Source organism: Alligator mississippiensis, chromosome 12, assembly GCF_030867095.1.
Source record: "Alligator mississippiensis isolate rAllMis1 chromosome 12, rAllMis1, whole genome shotgun sequence".
Lineage (NCBI taxonomy): Eukaryota > Metazoa > Chordata > Crocodylia > Alligatoridae > Alligator > Alligator mississippiensis.
Window position 1 is genome coordinate 782413 of NC_081835.1, and position 17663 is coordinate 800075.

The 17663-nt window shown below is 43.3% G+C and overlaps 1 protein-coding gene across 1 annotated transcript in view; it reads left to right on the forward strand.

Moving 5' to 3' along the window:
• PRKAR2A (protein kinase cAMP-dependent type II regulatory subunit alpha) overlaps positions 1 to 17663 on the forward strand; it is a 77738-nt gene that overhangs the window by 22126 nt on the left and 37949 nt on the right. The window contains exon 2 of the mRNA XM_006260293.4: positions 11556 to 11591. Within this exon, the coding sequence (XP_006260355.1) occupies positions 11556 to 11591 (36 nt within the window). The remainder of the gene's footprint in view (positions 1 to 11555; positions 11592 to 17663) is intronic.

Consider the following 17663-nt stretch of genomic DNA (forward strand, 5'->3'; position numbering starts at 1 on the left):
AAGCTGACATGTATGTAGAAACTGGGAATCTAACCAGAAATTAGGGTCTCTGTGGAGGAAGTTGCATATTAAAAGAGCCACCGAGCTCATATTTGCAAGACTCAGTTGACTGGGAATTGCTCAAGGTGTTTCTCTCAACTTCCCTTGTGATGTCCCCTTCCCTGTTCTCTCTCTCTGATCATTAAAAGGCTGTTTGGCTCCCATATGAGGGAAAAGGGGTCGGAGATGCTTTTTTGCTCCCAGAAGAGCTCGGCTGTTTATTTAACTACCTCAGGCACACACCTAAGATTACCTTGGGAGGCTTCGAGCTATAAGAAGAACCCAGAAATATTACCAGTGGGCAAAGCGCCCCTTCCCCCGAAGGTCCGCTGGGGCTGTGCACACCAGGCGGCACAGAGCCCTAATGGAGACCAAGGCTGGGCAGTGGCAGCGTTACCCCAGGCTTGCGGGTCTGTTCTAGGAAGGGGGAGGCAGGTGCCCCTGGGGAGACTCCTGAAGCGTGGTGTTTGGTCGGGCACAGTGAGGTGGGGCTCAGCATAGTAGCACCCCTACTGTCCCGCCACACACCAAGACCTAAATGCTCTACTCTGTATATACATAAAGAAGGCTTGGGTGAATTTTGAGTTCGTGTGTGTTCTTAGCAGCAAAAATGTACGTGGTCATTTCAAATAATATTGAATTCTGATCCTGTTCTCCAAAGTGCTTCCACTGTCATATGCATAAGGATATAGTTTATTTCATCATCCAAACCATTAACAAAAATATCAATTAGAGCCAGGCCCAGAACAGACTCGTGCAGGACCCCACTTGAAATCCTGTTTCAGTGCTGTTCTACAACTATATTTAGCCCAGTTTGCTGTGTTCTCATCTAGACCAGGTTTTCCTAGTTTGCTAAAATTGGAAGTTGAGTTGCTTGTTTATTGTCTAGTTGCTTTTGGGATGCCACATCGAATTGCCAAGGAACAGCTGTCTTTTTTGTAAACTCCTTTTTCAGAAAGCATTTGTTTAGCTGTATGCTGCTGTATGGAAAACAATACAGATCAAACATCGTGCAGGAGAATGTGAATCTTTGTGGAATCTGTGTGCTTGCACTCATAAAATCGTGTGTGTGGAAGTCTCTTCTCATCCTCTGCTGCTGCCTAAGATTACTAAATGCCATATTTTCTCGTATACAATATGCACCTTCCTCCTGCCCCTCCAAAATTGTGGTGCATGTTTTAAGTGGGGAAGCTGTTTCCTTTGCTGGAAAAGGAGTACTTTTGGTGACATTGTGCGTGCCATGCAGCTGCCAGGATAGCAGCTGCTTGCGTCTGCTCAGCAAACCGAAGGGGCCGAGTCTTGTGTTAACTGTCATGCAGCCGTACATATTGGCAGGGTCCTGTAGCTTGTGCCCGATGCAGCATTTGAGGTGTTGGTAGTATCTTAATGCAGCTTGTTATGTGGAAACAATGCTTGTACTTACAGGAACTTATATAAATAACTTCTTCCTGTAAAGAAGGAGCTACTTCCCTTTGCAAGGATTTGGGGCCTACCCTTGTGTGACAGAGTATGTATGTCCTCCTGGATGCAGTGTCCAGGAAGTGTGGCATTGCAGGAGACCGTGTGTCACACCGCGAAGTTTCTGATGCCGTGCTTCCTGAACACTGTATCCAAGAGGACGTACTTCGTTACATGGTGGCCCTGACTGGAAAAACCTTTTTTTATACGTTCTGCCTCCCAGAAACAAAGGTGGGGGGGCATGTTGTATAGGAGAAAATACAGTGTGTTATCTTATTTTAATTTGTTTTCTGCCTTTGACAGTGTGGTGGCATACCCACTTTGACAGCTTTCCTCTTGTCCTGTCCATGAACTTCTCTTACAGTATACCAAGGCATGCAGAAGGTTGGGCAGGATGATGCCGAAGAGAATAACTGGTTCAGCGAGGCATGAGCTTTTGTGGGCAACAGCTTATTTCATCAGACAAAGTAGGTTGTTGCCCATGAAAACTCATCCTTTTCTGAATCAGTTGGTCTCAAAAGTCCCACCATGCCCTACCTTGTGCCTGAATTCAGACTTGTGGCTGACTCCTCTGCCAACGCGACAAGAGAGAACGAAAGACCCAGAACAGTACTATTTTATGACTGAGGGATTTGGACTGCAGAAGTAGGTTTTAAATGTGTGGTTTTAAAAATAATTGTGAGACTCACGAAAGATCGAGTCTTCTGACATGTGGCAGTGGGCCTATTCTGTATGCATCATGCACACATCTCAGACTGACCTCCTCTGTCCACTGTGTTTCTGCTTGTGCGTTTAGCCAGGACAGATCTGCAGATGTTATCAGCTTCTGAAGCTTGACAGTGCAGTGCATTATACATGTCCATTTTACATAGAAACCAGCGTTTGAATGTCTTCCCAGGTGAAGGCTGTGTTGTCCAGTTGTTACATCAGGCTGTCTGGCTCTTCCTTTTTGAAGATAGTGGTGCATATAAATATTACTCTGGCTTTGAAGTAGCTCAGATTGCTAGCTAACATTACATTAGATGTGGACAGTATTGTAAGACTGCTCCATGATATTAAGTATTTGACTTTCAAGATCCCATCTGTATCCTGACATTACATTATTTGAAGATGCTATCAGTGCAGTAAGAATGCAGTCTAAAGACTGCCAAGTGCAGATGTCCAGCATTTACATTTGCAGTATTGTGTGCTGGTGGCTGTGACACGATTCCAATTAAAGGCTCAGTCTGCACGTTGCAGACATTTTCTGAATGTTAATGTGTACTACAGACTGGATGCCCTTAAATGCAGTATATGGAATGGAAAACAATTTCTGAATTACGGTTCGGTTTCTGGTAGAAGCTGACTGCTGATCAAGTGCCATGCTTTTTTCCTGTGTATTTTACAACAGCGTGTTAGTCACAAGCAGCTGCTCTTATTACTGTCATTCAACCGCCTGCCTTCAGGGAGGAGCACCACCTGTAGTTGTATAACAGCTTGGGGCAGATCTCAATGGAACTGGTGTTCACACAACAAAAGCAAAATGTACTGTTAGCGATGGAGGAACAACAGGCTATCTTGCTGTAACCTTTTACCGCTAAAGCTAGGGTATAACACACGCATATTACCGGAGCCCTCCCGGCACACGATGGAGTGAGCTCTGGCTCACAGAAGCTTATGGGTCTCCGATTCGAGGTGCATCTCTGCCATGCCTTCTGCCTGACTTCAGATGAACATGGCTGTACCAGGAACGTAGATAATGTTTAACACAGCACTCCCGCTATAGCCCCCTCTAGCCTGCTTCCTCATGATGGCTCTTGCCAGATTCTGCCTTCAGCATCCTAAAAAGATCTGTGCTAGCTGCTAAAATCCTGGGTGGTACTTACCCAAATGTCCTTCTGAGTGTTGAAACCTCTGTAGTGTTGGTTTTGGGAGAGGTTGCTGCCCTCTTTCTCAAATCCCTCTGTCTTTGCTTGGTCTTTCAGGAGCAAGCTTGGGCTCCTCGTCCTCTCTCTCCTCTCGAGGTCCTTTATAACCGTCTCACCTTTGGCTCTGCTCACATGTCCCTCGTACATTCCTTCTCTTGCTCTGAATACTTGGTAGTCTTCTCTCACTCGTTGCTTTGTACCTTTTTGTATGCCTTTCCTTGTACGTCAGCTGTTTATTCTGTACAATATACTCCGTTGACTTAAGTCCCTAACATCTTTTAATGTGCTGTCAGTATACAGCCACGTCCTTAGCTGTTGCCATGTTGCATCATTCTGATTTATGCCCTACCTTACTGGGCACTGTGTTTGGCTCTGTGGTTGTAAAACATCCTTCACACGTGTGCTGCTCCGTATAGGTACCCTTTATAATGCAGATCTCCTAAAATCAGCCCTCAACAAAAGCTTTTAGTGTTTGCCAAGATTTCTAAAATGTGCCAGCAAGAAATAGGAGAAGACTGTGCTGGTCAAACATTGCAATGTCAGATAATGTTGCATGGCTGTTCCGGTTATTCATCCGCTATGACTTGCACTCAGACTTCAGTCAGGCTGCCTGAATTCTTTAGCAGTGGGAATTGGGATTTCCTTGTGTAGTACGGTTGTTTCCTCAATGCGGGTTGAGTGTGGGGGCCACCAGTAGCCCCCTGTTCTCTTATTGCCCCCAACCCTGAATGATGGCTCCTTTCTGCTGCCAACCTGTGTCAATAGCATCTGATGAAGTGAGCTTTTTGCTCTTGAAATTTTATGCATCTCTGATTCAGCTAGTCTATCAGATGCTTCTCTACCCTGCCTTTATTCGAGTGAGATTCAAGAATAAAAAAATATTACTGTTTAGAAATTCTGCCAGTCCTGGTAAAACTAGGTATTGAATCTTTCTCTTAACATGCTTGTTTTAATTGTGTTAATGAGTGTTGCACAGTGGCCTGAATTTGTACAGTATCTACTGCAGTTAACTGTTTGTCTGTTGGTAGAAGTCCTGTGTCTGGAGGAGCCCGGGAAATGTTTTCATTTCTGGAAATCCTGAGGTGTTGATACTCGAGTCTGTTAAACTTTCTCACCATCACAATTGTTTGTATTGGTACAAGTCCATTAACATTTTAGTGTGAGAAAAATGGCTTGACAGCTGTAGTCTCGCACGTCCTTATCAGAATTTGACATGGCATTCCACAGAGCCAGGCACCTCAACAGATTTATTCCCAGCTCCCCCTGGCATTTCTAGCTTTAAGAGCAGGCAGCGTGAGCTTAAGTGTTGTTCAGGTAATTTTGTTTGACCTTTTAAAGACGTATCATTAGTATTCTGGATTTTTAGTTTAAGTCTGTTCCTGTGGTGTTGTCATTTTTATCCCATCATCTGAAGGGAAAGCACTCTTGAAAGAGAGACTTCATGGAGGGTTGTGTTTTCTGCAGCTCTCTTGCGTTAGTTTTTTCACAAATGCTGCTGTGCAGGTAAACTCCGGCAGTCCATCATTATAACCGTGGCCTCTTACTTGCTCATGGTGTTTCTGGGGATGCACTTCAGTACCAGGAGCTCGGCTGTTCAGCAAGACAGAAAATTGCCCTGGAGTCCCAAATGCAAGAAAAACAAGTACCTCTTGGGTGCTGGATGAACTTACCCACCCATTAATATAAATACTTTAGCAACTTTTAGTAAGTGCAAGAATAGTACAACTGGTGGATCACTAAAAGAATGATTCTGATTTTTCCACTTTCTTCTTCAAGTTCAGCTTCTGGTAGCTTTCATTAAATACTGAATGTCACATTTAAAGAAAACTGTTAAACCATTCATAAAACAGGCTGTTGGAGCAGAAATGTGTTTAGGGGGTGCACTAACATTTTTTTTCTCATTATTCTCCACTAAACTGGCTATAGTAAATTCCAGGCATTGTACGAAAAGTGGATTTTTCAGGTTTGAGATTTGTCATGCAAATTGGCAAATAATATTGCTAATTAATCTATTTGGTTTGACTATTTTCAAAGGATATCCCACGTCTGCAATCTGAGAATGAGCACCATCTGATGGTAGTTCAAAGCTTCTTACGTTCTCCTTCCTGGTTTGTTTTTTCCAGCCCTGCTTGGAGGTGTACAGAGCAGAGCCGAGCCGAGCCGAGCTCAACAGCCGCAGCTAGGGAGAACTCTGAGAGCTAAATATGCCTTGGCAAGTCATTTGTAGCTGCATGTGTGTGGGCATGTGTGTTACAAATCTCCAAGCCAGAGCACTGGGGGGAAATCTCCATATTTTCCCCCTTTCGCAGTATGCAGAGTAAGGTCGTGTTTGAGTTCAGTGGCTCTTAGCATCTCATTTGGCACATGCCAACTTGTAGATTTATCCTGCTAATTTGTCAAGTTTGTGCTGGAAAGCTCAGACAAGTCCAATCCCAAGGAGCTCCGTTTATAATTATTTGCAACAAATCTTTATTTGCTTTTAATTACTGTAATTTGGATTTTGTATCAAGACTATAGAAGTCATTTTTTTCTCCCCACCCCTTTCAGAATCTTAAACTACCCCCAGCGCTGTGGTGAGAAGTGATATGCCTGGTTGTTATGAATGGATCTTTTCCCGATCCTCCCATCTATGGGTGGAGGGGTGAGAGGACAGAACAGACTGGAAGGAGTTATTTTTGTATGCTATCATTTATGTATTGGCAGAAGCAAACTTAAGTATGCCCCCGGTGCTTGAAATGGAAAGTAGTGAGGTGCTTGGTGCTGCAGCGCTCTGCAGTCTTGCAGCTCATCCTGAAAAATGTCTCCTGATTGAATGAGCCTCACCTTTGTGATAGTCCCCTTGATCTAGAGGAGAAGAGCGATCACTGTTTTTCTTGTTCCACGGCGTGAGGCACTCATCTAGGTGAACTGGGCCCCACGGCTTGGAGTAGCTTCATGTATATGCATAATTCATGTCTGCACTTCTGGATTGGAGTGCTGCTACCTTGTCACATTCTCCATTTCATCCTCGTTGATTTTCCTGAAGACCTGGAGCCAGCGGTGCAGGTGCCTCAAACTGCTGTTGAAACAACACTTCAGGTATTTGCCTTTCTCCCCATGCTCTGGTCACCAGCCCCGAGAGCACAGCAAGACCCCCGGGAGAAGCAGCGACCAGTGCAGAGCCCTGTCCCTCTGGGGCCCGACCAGCTAGAGGACGCTTGAAGGAGAGAGTCAGGAGGAGCAGGGACCCAGGGCATTGTTGCTGCCTGACTTTAGTAGCTCATAGCCCAGGGCGGTTTGGCTAAAAGCCAGTAGTGCTGCCTGTTGTCTGATATCAGTCCCATTTGTGGGTCTGGTACAGTAGCCAAGCAGCGAAAAAAAATAGTTTAGAGGAAAATAAATATTGTTAGGTAAAGGAAGGAAAGTCATTACAGCCTTCATCTGGCTAAATTACATGCAACTAATTCCTGCCTGGCTGATTGACAGGAGGCATCAGACAGTTTCTGACATTGCATAGTCTCTTCCTATGAAAGTGCCTGCCTGTAGGCTGACCCCCCGCTGTTTATGTATTGGGGACCAAGTGAGTTGTAAACCGTCACACAGTGCCCGTAGAAGGACCTTGAGGCAGTGCTGTGTGCGCTCTTCCGAAAGAGGACACCGTACGGGAACAGCGATCTCTGGAGCCTGGAGTCAAAGATTTTTGAGTTCTAGTAGCTTTTCAGTGGTCCGTCGTGGCTCAGTCGCTCTTCACTGGTGGGGTTCGACCTCCGGTGCGTGGGACGGATCCGGCCGTAGGGCTGTGTCGTCTGGTCCATGGGGCTCCCCACCAGCAGGGAGAGGTGGAAGGATTAATTGTCATGGCAAGTGTTTCCAGAGCCACAGCAATTCAGATGCTCTGTGCGCAGACCTGGTGCGCCACCCACACTGGCTCCAGCCTGCGGCCAACCCTGTGCCGCGCATCTGGCCCATGGGGCCAGAAGGTTGACGGCCCCGCTGTTCTTTGTCGTCAGATGTACTGGGTACCAAGTTCGTTGTAAGCCGTCACATGGGACGATAGCAAGCTTTACTGTGGAGCACTCTGAGGGCGTCTCTTCAGTTTGGAGTCATGATTTTTAAAAAAATAAAGTAGTTTACATAAATACGTAACCACTGACAGATGAGTTCATTTTTGGTTAACCACTCGCAGGCATGCAGCAGAGGAATAAAAACCATAAAAGGAGATGAAAAAAACTGACTCTTCTTCTTTTTCAAACTATAAATGGTATGATGATACGATACATTTTAATAAATCAAGAAAGCAGTCAGTGAAATTAAAAGGCAAGTGATTTCAAACTGGAATGAAGTTGTTATTGCTTAAATGATTAATATTAAGTTTGGCCCTTAATATACATTGTCATATTTGAAATTTAATTCAGGATATTTTTAACTGTTAGTCAGAACTTAAAGGTTCCCCCCCAGAGGTAATTGGTTAGTTGGCTGTTTGGTTTTGGTTTTTAAATATGCAGAAGTGTGGGTTTCTTTGCTTGCCTTCTGATTTTCCTAATAAAGTAAACCACTTTAAGCATAATTTTTGTTTCTAAAAAGAGAGCGTCTTCCCTGGCAGAGAGACCCGCTGCTGCCCAAGCCGCGTGCCTTGTTAGGGCTTCTGCCCTACAACACTGTGGTGCCTGAGAAGGGCTGCACCCTTCTCCTGGTTCATGTTTGCAGATAATGTAGCAGGCGATACTTTTCACTGCTGGCAGCCTGGTGAGAGGGACGGTCGCCAAATGGTTGTTTTGTTTTAGCATTCAGGTCCTTTTAAAAGCATTTTTTGTATGTTCTATGAATCGGGAGCCAACAACAGCAATCTCTTACAAGCTGTGGGCTGGAAGAACCCAGCTCTGGCCCAGCATGGGCTGGGTGGCTTCTGCAGGGTGTCGGAGACGGTGGGCTTTTCCTGCGTCCACGCAGGGGCCAGGCACCTGGGAGCTGTGCCCACTCGGCCGCCACTTCTTTCAGACCCCCTGCTCCGAAGTTGGGGTGCAGGCACAGCTTCCTGCTGGTGGGGAGCTGCAAAAACATTTGATTTTCCGTACTCATGAGATGAAACTGCATTTCAGCAAAAAGAATCTCCGTTCTGTGATGCCTGTGTTGGTCTGCAGTGAAACACGGGGAATTTTGAATATACTGAGCACTGCCATGTTACCATGTCTAGTAACTAGCTTTATTTCTTTTTGTTTGGTTATGCTGATAATGCCAAGTGTGATGTGCTGGCTTTTTTATTTGTGATAAAATATTAGAATGGGCTTAATTCATTTTAAAATTATTCAGCAACTTGAAAAATGTGTGGCAAATCATGCGTGTCAAGCTTGACACCTCTAGAAATAGAGGTAGATTTTGATTTGTTTCTAGCCTCATATCATAGCTGATGGTCTTGAAGTGACCACTTGCAGAGTTAAAATCATTGGATTATCAGGGCTAGCTCTTAGAAAGGCCATGTGGACAGCTAAGCGTTTTGAGCAGATAGCATACAAGCTCCAAATCTACTGCTCACCAAAACAGGAGCCGGGGTAATTAGACAAGTCTGGGATGATGACTTTATTTATAGTCTGTGCACTTGCCCACACTAAGCCTGTGGAGGAGATTTATCGCTGTAAGGAGTTCTCAGAAAAGGAAATTCTTTTATGTTTTCCTCTCCGTTTAAGTCTGTATAACCAAACTATATGGCATACAAATTCTGTGTGTTTGTAATGCACACGTTTAGTCCTACAACCAAACTGCCATTATAAAACCTACAAAGGAATAAAAATAAAGGAATCAGCTTTAAAAATATTGAGTGCAAAACCCTTTTTGACGCGCTCTTAATAACACTTTCATCTCACTGCAGTATGCTATTGCTGCTTAAGTCTTATGCATGGTTCATACGTTACTTAAGATAACTGTGTTCTTGAGAACAGCTCTGTATTTTGTTATGCTTTGAAGTTTAGATATGGAAACGCTGATAAATCAGTCAGTGTAAATTGTAGACTTTTTGCTTTTTCCTTTTCATTTCCTTCAGCAAAAGATCTAATTCTCAGGATCCTGTCTCTCCATGGATGACCCGCATGCTTCAGGCGATATTATTTTTCTTATATCCATTGTTCTTGTCATCTCTTATTTCCCTTGAAAGATTTTTTCCCTACCGGTGTGACTCTCTTGGTATAGCTGTGGTGTGTGCGTCTCTTAATTGGTCATGTGCACTGTTCTCTGTAGCGCTCTGCCAGTTTATCCATTTGCAGCAGTAGGTCGGGGCCGTCTAGCTTTGATTGCATAGTTTCGCTGTTCTCTCCATGAAAGGGCCTGTGGTTATTTTCCCAGTTAGCCTGGCCACGCTTTCCTCCACATTATCAGAGTGGTGGGAGTGTTTATGCTGGTGCATTGTCTTCAACACCATCATTCAGTCTTTTCATGCTGTTTCTGAGTTTTCTCCTTTCCTGGTTTGAAGAAGGATGGCTGTGTGGATGCAGAACGGGCGAAGGTGTTTAATACATTTGGTTCTGCATTTGGGAAGAAAGATGATGTATTCATGAATACAGTCAAATGTGAGGTGTAGGAACAAAGAAAGCAGGCCTACAGCATGAAGTAGCGCACCCTGAAGAGCAGAGACTGGAGAAGGATTTGAATGACAATGGGGAAAATACAGATTCATGGTTTTGCCCACACTGAATAATGCATGTGGTTCTGCCCCCCTCAGTTCCAAAGGGATATGGAACTAGAAAAGGTGTAGAGAAGGGCAACAGGGATGATCAGGGAATGGAGAGGCTTCCTTATAAAGAAATACTAAATCAACTAGGACTTTTCAGCTTGGAGAAAAGACTGAGCTTGGGGGGCATATTCAGCTCTGGGGAATACGATAGAGGTTTATAAAATAATGAATGGTGTGGAGCAAGTAAATAGAGATGTACTGTTCGCCATCTCTCAAAACTAGAGCTAGGGGCATGCAATGGAATTATTAGGAGGCAGGTTTAAAATAAAAACAAAAGGAAGGGTTTTTCACACGGCTTGTACGTAACTTGTGGAACTCATTGCCGCAAGTTGTAGAGCAGTGAGGGTCAACCTTCCTGGCAGGTGTGCCACAGATTACCCTCCCCGAGTGCCTTGCTGCTCTGTTTGCTGCTTCCTGCCTTGTTGCTGCCCAGGACCCATGCAGAAAGGTTAATTCGGTACTTAGAAGTATAAGCCGGCAAGTAGGGAAGTACGCGATTGATAAAAACCAGTGCTGGGATACTGTCTCTAGTTCTGTACCCCATGCTTGTGGAAGGACTTTGGCAAAAATGGAGAGTAGAGAAAGCTACAACAAATTAATAGAAGCTAGAAAACACTTTACAGCAAGATGTAAGCAGTTCTGTCTGTTTAGCTTAACAAAATGATCAAGACAGTAACTGGGTTACAGTGCAGTGCTGAGAACATGCTGGGTACCAGAGGGCCCTTTAATCCAGTGGAGAAATGCACAACAAAACCCTGTGGCTGGAAGCTGAAGCCAGGTAAATTCAAATAGGAAATAAAGTTTGAATATCTACTCAGAGCATTGGAGCAAACTCCCAAGGGAAGTTGTGGATATTTTTGCATCTAAATCAAGACTGGTGGATGCTGTTTTGGAAGGCCTGTTTAGTTAGGCATGAGTAATAGAGAAACATAGAAGACTAACTTGGATGAAATATGACCTGTATTGTACAGGAGGTTGGAATAGATTGATCTTTTTTTGCCCTCAAATAGATGAATCTGTGCTATATAGATAATAGTCTGCCTTTTCAAAGAGTTCCAAGTGTTTGTAGTAGGATCCTGAGCAGATTAGTGGAGAGTGGTTTTATTATTGCTTGGTCATAGGCTGGCATCATATTAGGCTGGCATCATATGGCCCTGTACAGACCGCATTATTTTGCAGCAAGTTCTCTTGCAATTCTGAACATTTCTGCAAGTCACTTCCCCCTGGCACCATTGGAAAATCAAGTGTAGCTTTGAGTATCTAAACTCATGCTGGTTTGTAATGTCAACTAATGAAAACTTTAAGTATTTATAAGTATGGGATATCTTAAAATATATTTCTCATATATAGAGATATAATAGTGCCATCAAATGTGACAATTTTGAATTTGCTATTAGGAAATTACATTTTCAGCTTTGGTTGATATTGTTTTTATTTTTGTTTTGCAGCTCCAGTCATCAACAGATTCAACAGAAGAGTATCAGGTAAGTCTTACAGTTTGCTTATATCCTCCCCGGAAGAATTTGAAATATGTACTTGTTGAATGCAATGAAGTGGTTTAAATAACCTGTTTACACTAAACAAGAATATGTTGCATTTATTATTGTGCCTTGTTCTTGTATTTTAAAGAATTAATTCTGCTTCTGGATTTCTCTCTAGCATCAATAGCTAAATTATAAATTGGTAAGGAAACAATATTCCTATAGACTGTTTCAGGATTAAGGCAGCCTCAGCATTAGTAACAGTTCAGTCTGGGTGGATTTGCAAAGGATCCCCATACAATGCTGGGTTCATGGAAAAGGCTGATCAGGGGAACTCAGAGATTTCACACATTCATTTGGCAAGATGTGGCAGCCCCAAACTCCATGTCGCTGTTAGTTTTGCCTTTTGGTCAGGATGCAGGTAATTTCTGTTGCTCTGTATTCTCCTGAAGAGATGGGTTTGTTAAGGGCTAGAGGTGCCCGCAAAGGCAGAGAACAACAAAAGATGTTGGATCTTGGGAGTGTCTGTTTGTGCATGAAGCATAAGTCCTGCAGTTTCTCACAGTCCTGATTGTTGATGTTTTTGAATATTGGTGTGCTGTTCTTGCTTGATTTTTACCACTTGTAGGGTGTGTGTTCAATTCTTCTCGCAGTTTGCCTGGAGCGGCATTAAATTATCAAAAATATCAACATACGAAATGTATTATTTTTCCATCAGAGTCCTTGCATATCATCTCTTTAACTACTGGTACATTTTGATGGTTGTCTGCAAAAATACCTTTGTAAAATTGCTTGTGAGAGTTACGTGTTAATTGTTAGTGTTTTCCAGTTCACATGAGCTCAGTTCATAACTACAATTCTTCTAACTCTTTAGCGAGACTTCCGTCATGTCTGTCTAACCTCAGGTTGGCTTTACAGGAGTTTATGAATGAGAAGGAAAGAATCCCTCCGTGTCCAAACTTTCCTCACTTGAGTTCATGTAACCCCATTTGTCTTTGCTGCAGGTTATGCACACTTGAGGAAGGGGTTTGAGGACTGGGGGTGAAGGGGGTATGATCAGAGCTGTCTGGTTCTTGTAAATTATTGATACTAGCATAGTCTTTTCTGTTGTCATTGAATGACAGGTTTGGATAAGATGATATTTTAATTTAAAGGATGAATACCTCTAGCTTAATGGTGTGCTTATAAAGTTGCATATTTGCAGTCCAGGTGAACAACCTTGTATTATTGTATCCTGTCAGGACATTTTATGGGAACCTAAAAATTAAAGTAATACAGCCTGCTACTGCTGCTGCTGAGTTAACATCCGTTTAATCTACAGTGAACTTGCTTTACAAGAAAAGATGTAGGTTATTCTTGAGTCCAAGACTTGGAGCTCCCTAGTGTAGGGGCAGAATGTCCTGGTCTCCATCAGAAGGGGACACGTGAGCACTGAAGATGCAAGGAAATGCTGGTGCCAGAGCCCTCAGCTCAGCAGCAGATTGATTGAGCCAGCCCATAGAAAAGCATTGCCCTTTTGTGAAGGGGGCTAATGGTTAGTTTGAGCAACTGTCAGCAAGTGCAAGACCTCACTGGTAACTAATGTAGATGTATAAACTTTTATTTGGGACACAACTTTAGTTTTGGTTTTTACGGTATCGATCCAGATGTTGGAGTTGGTTTAGCAAAAGTGACAGTTTAGAACGCTTGAGTGAGTGTGATTTATGCGGTGTGCACTTTTTTATAAGTCTTACTATGTTTTTTAAATGTCTTTGTTCTAAAATAAGTCTTCCTCCACTCTTGCCGTATAAGCACACTCTTGGCTTGTGCACCAGGTCAAGATCAGACTGAGAGCAGTTAAAATAAACGAAATATAGGCTGCCGGCATCCCTGAGGGCGCAGAATGCCACCGTTCCCTCCCCTCTGGAAATGTTCAGGGACTGTGCTTGTTTTCTGTTTTGTTCCTGTGGTTGGAGTCAAAGTCTTCCAAACTGGAGCCCAGGCCCGGCGGCCCCCCTGCTCGGAGTCCACCCCCTGCTGTTGCAGGCACGGTGTCATATAATCCCTTTCCTAATCTGAAATGTCAGGCTGGGTTGCTGCTTTGGATGGTCTGTCTTGCTGTGTTGCTTTCCTTGTTAGGTGGATGTTGGGATTTCAGTTGCCTCTTTTTTTCCATTGGGTAATAATTCATAGCATTTCATTGGCTTTTTAAACTTCCTTTTTACGTGGAATTAGCACCTCCCAAATGTTTGTTTTTTACATCTTAAGTAAAGCCGAACGGAGCATGGCGGAGACCGGCTGACACGCAGTTTGTTTGCTACCTTCAAGCATTACTTGTGCAACTTGGTTTGACATCCTGTTTGGAGGAACATTCTGGCAGTCCCAGTTAAATTTGGGTTTCTCTCCAGCTGCCAGTCTGTTTCCAGGGAGAGCTGGATTACTCGCTAATACTATATCAAGAATTTTTCAAAACATAGCACTACGGATTATAATATTCTGATTTAAACCAGCAGTAAGTAGAAACAGATTGGGCAGATATAAAAACATTGACATTGCACATATTAAAAAAAGGAGTTCCTTAAGGTAAACCAAGGCATTTTTTCCTGCTGACAAATACATTTGGCTTATTCTAAATTCTTGCAACATTTCCCTTAAATTACTTTATGGGTCTAGCATGGAAGTCGGGGAAAGTTATTACTCTAAATCTAAGGAAATACACAAATAATTGCCTATAAAAAAAAAAAAAAAAGTCACCTGTATTAACCGTTTACGAACAGTGTATATATGATTGGTCTCAGAAATGACAAACTACCTGTCTCCAGCCTGAGAAATGGTCAGTGGTTTGTTTATCAGCATGTATAACACATTAGTGTCTAACTTGCTTGTAGTCTCTGTTAATTCTAATATAAATATACTTTTAATATTAAAAGTGTGACAAAAATGGGGATGAGGTTTTTTTCCTAGCTGGTTCTTAAAAGAAATGTGAGCCATTGAGATAAATTCAGATGAAGATAAATGATGACAAGGTCGCAGTGATTATCTTCTACCTTCTGGGTATGTAAATACTGATTCTGAGGGTTTAGCCTTACAAGAGCCCTTTTTTCCTTCGTCATCTTCTTCTTGCCACTTCTTCCTGGTAACTGGTGGCTGAGGAAGTAGGGGCATTGAGTTTTATTTATAGGTTTGTGAATTTTGCTGCTCGTTTCATGCATTGGAGCTTGCAAACTACAGCTCTAAAATGTTCATGCATGATCCTGCCTTGCACACGGGATAAAACTAAGGCTATGGGGAGGTGTTCAGCCAGTTCTGGTGTTCTCCTCTGACCATACCTACCTCTCATTTTCCAGACTTCAGCATGCATTAGAAACATGGATAGAAATCTCACTGGGTTTTCTCAAAGTGCAGTGCCTAGTATAGGATTTTACCCAATACCAAATGAAGTTTTGGAGATTAAAGAACAGTCCCAAATAAAATGACTCATGGCAGTTTCATTTTAGTGACCAGGCTGTTTAAACGAGACTTCATAAAAGACCTAATTCTTTGCTCATTTCTGTCATTGGTTTACTTTTCCACAAGCTGTTCACCTTGGACAGTGCAGTGAGACTGAACCTTGTCGTTTGGTCTCTAATTTGCTTCACTTGGAGGCCACACGCTGGTATGATGCTGATGCATTTGGGTTTTCAGCACAAAAGGGGAATGATACATTGGAAACTACTATAATTGAAAATGGAAATCAAAATGCAGAACTTACAAAACTAAATGCAAGAGTTTTGTTAATGGATCTAAGATTGAGGTCCTAAACTATTTGGTGGTTTAAAAACAAAACTTTCAATCAGCATTTAGCTGGGAAGAAATGTTTAATATTTCAAAGCTGTCATTCAAAAAACAACAGTTTTCTTGTATACCTTATCACTAAGAGTTGGTCTGCAAGTTCATTTTGGATTTGCTTGGAAAATTGCCAGTGTGCATGCTTACTCAGTTCTAGCTTGTGCATTAATTTAACTAATAACTAAATACTTTAGGAACAAACTGCTTAACAGACTGTACTATACAGACAAGGTCAAACTAACCTTGTAAATTAAAAAATGACCTTGTGATGATTGTATTGTGCACTACCAGGAGAGAGGTTAGTTAGCCTTTTCTTCCTGCCGCATTCCAATTTGTGAAGAAATGTGGTGATATTTCCTCCGTTTCCCAAAGGTGACGTTGTCTTTGACCTCAGCAGCACAGAGAAGCTGGGGGGACTGGGCTGCTCACCAACCTCTCCCCAGTTCTGCTGTTTTTGTTCTGTTCCCAGTCACTCGTTCCCTGTGCTCCAAGAGGCAGCTTGTTCTCCCTGGAGGGAGGGTGTGTGTTCATTTGCTCAGCATTAAACTCTTCCAAATGATTAAGCAGCCTTAATAGCTCTGCAAGGAATCCCACTTCTTGACCAAGCAGATTGTGGTTGTGATGCTGGGCAGAGACTGTGTGCAGAGCTGGGGGAGTGGGGGGGATGTGACACTGGAGGGTGTGCAGCAGGAGTCTCTGGAGAAAAGGAGGATTTAGCTCACCGCGTGTGAGGAATTCTTGCAGAAATGCAGCGCAGTAAAGTAGCATTCTCGGGGGCTAAGGGAGCCAGGGTTTTCAGGGAAGTGTGTTTGGGACCAAGGAGAACGAGAGCTCGATGTCCCCTTGAAACCATCTTGTTTCAGATCTCAAGACAATTGCACCGGCCCTCCTCTGTTTAGAAGTATATGTGTATGCAGACGGTCTTGTAACTTTGTCATGTGCTGTAAGACGTGCATAGTGTTCTCACGATATGGTGGTTGGCCAGGCCCTCCCCGTATACAACTGATGAGTTAACGCCAGGCCAGCTTTATGTTCCTTCTCACATTCTCCAGCCATGTGAGCAGGCCACAGTATTTTTAAATCTTTGCTTTTGTTTTTAAGGGCTCGCTGTTCTTGTTGCTGCAAATGGAAATGGAAATAGCATAGACAGCGATGGTGCTGATGCCAGTGACAAAAGGATGGTCTTGTGGCTGCTGTTCGTAATGCGTTAGCTGTGCACGAATCCTCAGCTGGCATCAGACGAGTCTCATTCACAGCACATTGCCGTGCGTTCAGTCCATCCCCGTGCATTATGTTTGCATGGGCTCTGCGCCTTCAGAGATCCCTTCCTTAACAGACTGGGAATTCAGCAAGTTCCATCCTGCCGGGACTCCCTTCTGCCCTGTTCTCACTGGAAGCAGAGGAGAACTAGATGGAGCTCTTCGTGGCACCAGTCAGCAGTGCTCCTTGGCATTAGTGAGAGAGCACAGAGAATCCTGTGACGTATCAGCCCTGAGCTGATGATTTCCAGGTAGCAGTGAGGAGAGTATGCAGATGTGTCCTGCAGGCTGTAGACCTGGCTCTTCTAGGAAGGGAGTTTCCAGGTCAAGTAGCAAACATCCCTGTTGGCTTATAACAATCACTAACTGTTAATGAACTGCGATGCACTTGCTCAGGAATTAGCTTAGTATTCAGAAATGCTGTTATTCTCAGGCAGTAGACACCTAATTGACTCAATGTTGGGAGTGAAAACAGCAATAATATTTATTATTTGTCCCACTAAAAAAATTGAATACAGTGAATTACATTGGGGAGAATTTTGCTGCTGTCGGTTTCTGAATGAAAGGTTAATTGTGCATTTAAAATGAAGCAGAGGAGAATGTGACATTTACTCTAGATTGACTCAGATATGATTGTGTTATTCCTTGTAGACTTCTGAATAGCGAATGTGGCCTGTCAGTTCGTTATCCAGGTGTTCTTCTTGTTCGGCTTTCATCTTCATGGAGTGAAACGTTAACAGGCTAAGCCAAAACTCGGTAGTGTTGAGGTGGAAATCTGTAGAGACCAACACTACTATTTAATGATATCATCAATCTTAGCGGAGGTCATCTCTTCTCACGCTGCCCACCCTGGACCGGATTCTGATGAGAGCATTGGTTGTCATCTCTCAAGATTGCCACTTCCAACTCTTCTGACCTCCCCTATCTACTCTTTTTTCTCCTTTATGCTGCACTGCATTCAGCTCTTTTTCTCCCCTTGTTGCTGTCATCCACTGTCCACCCAGCTGCT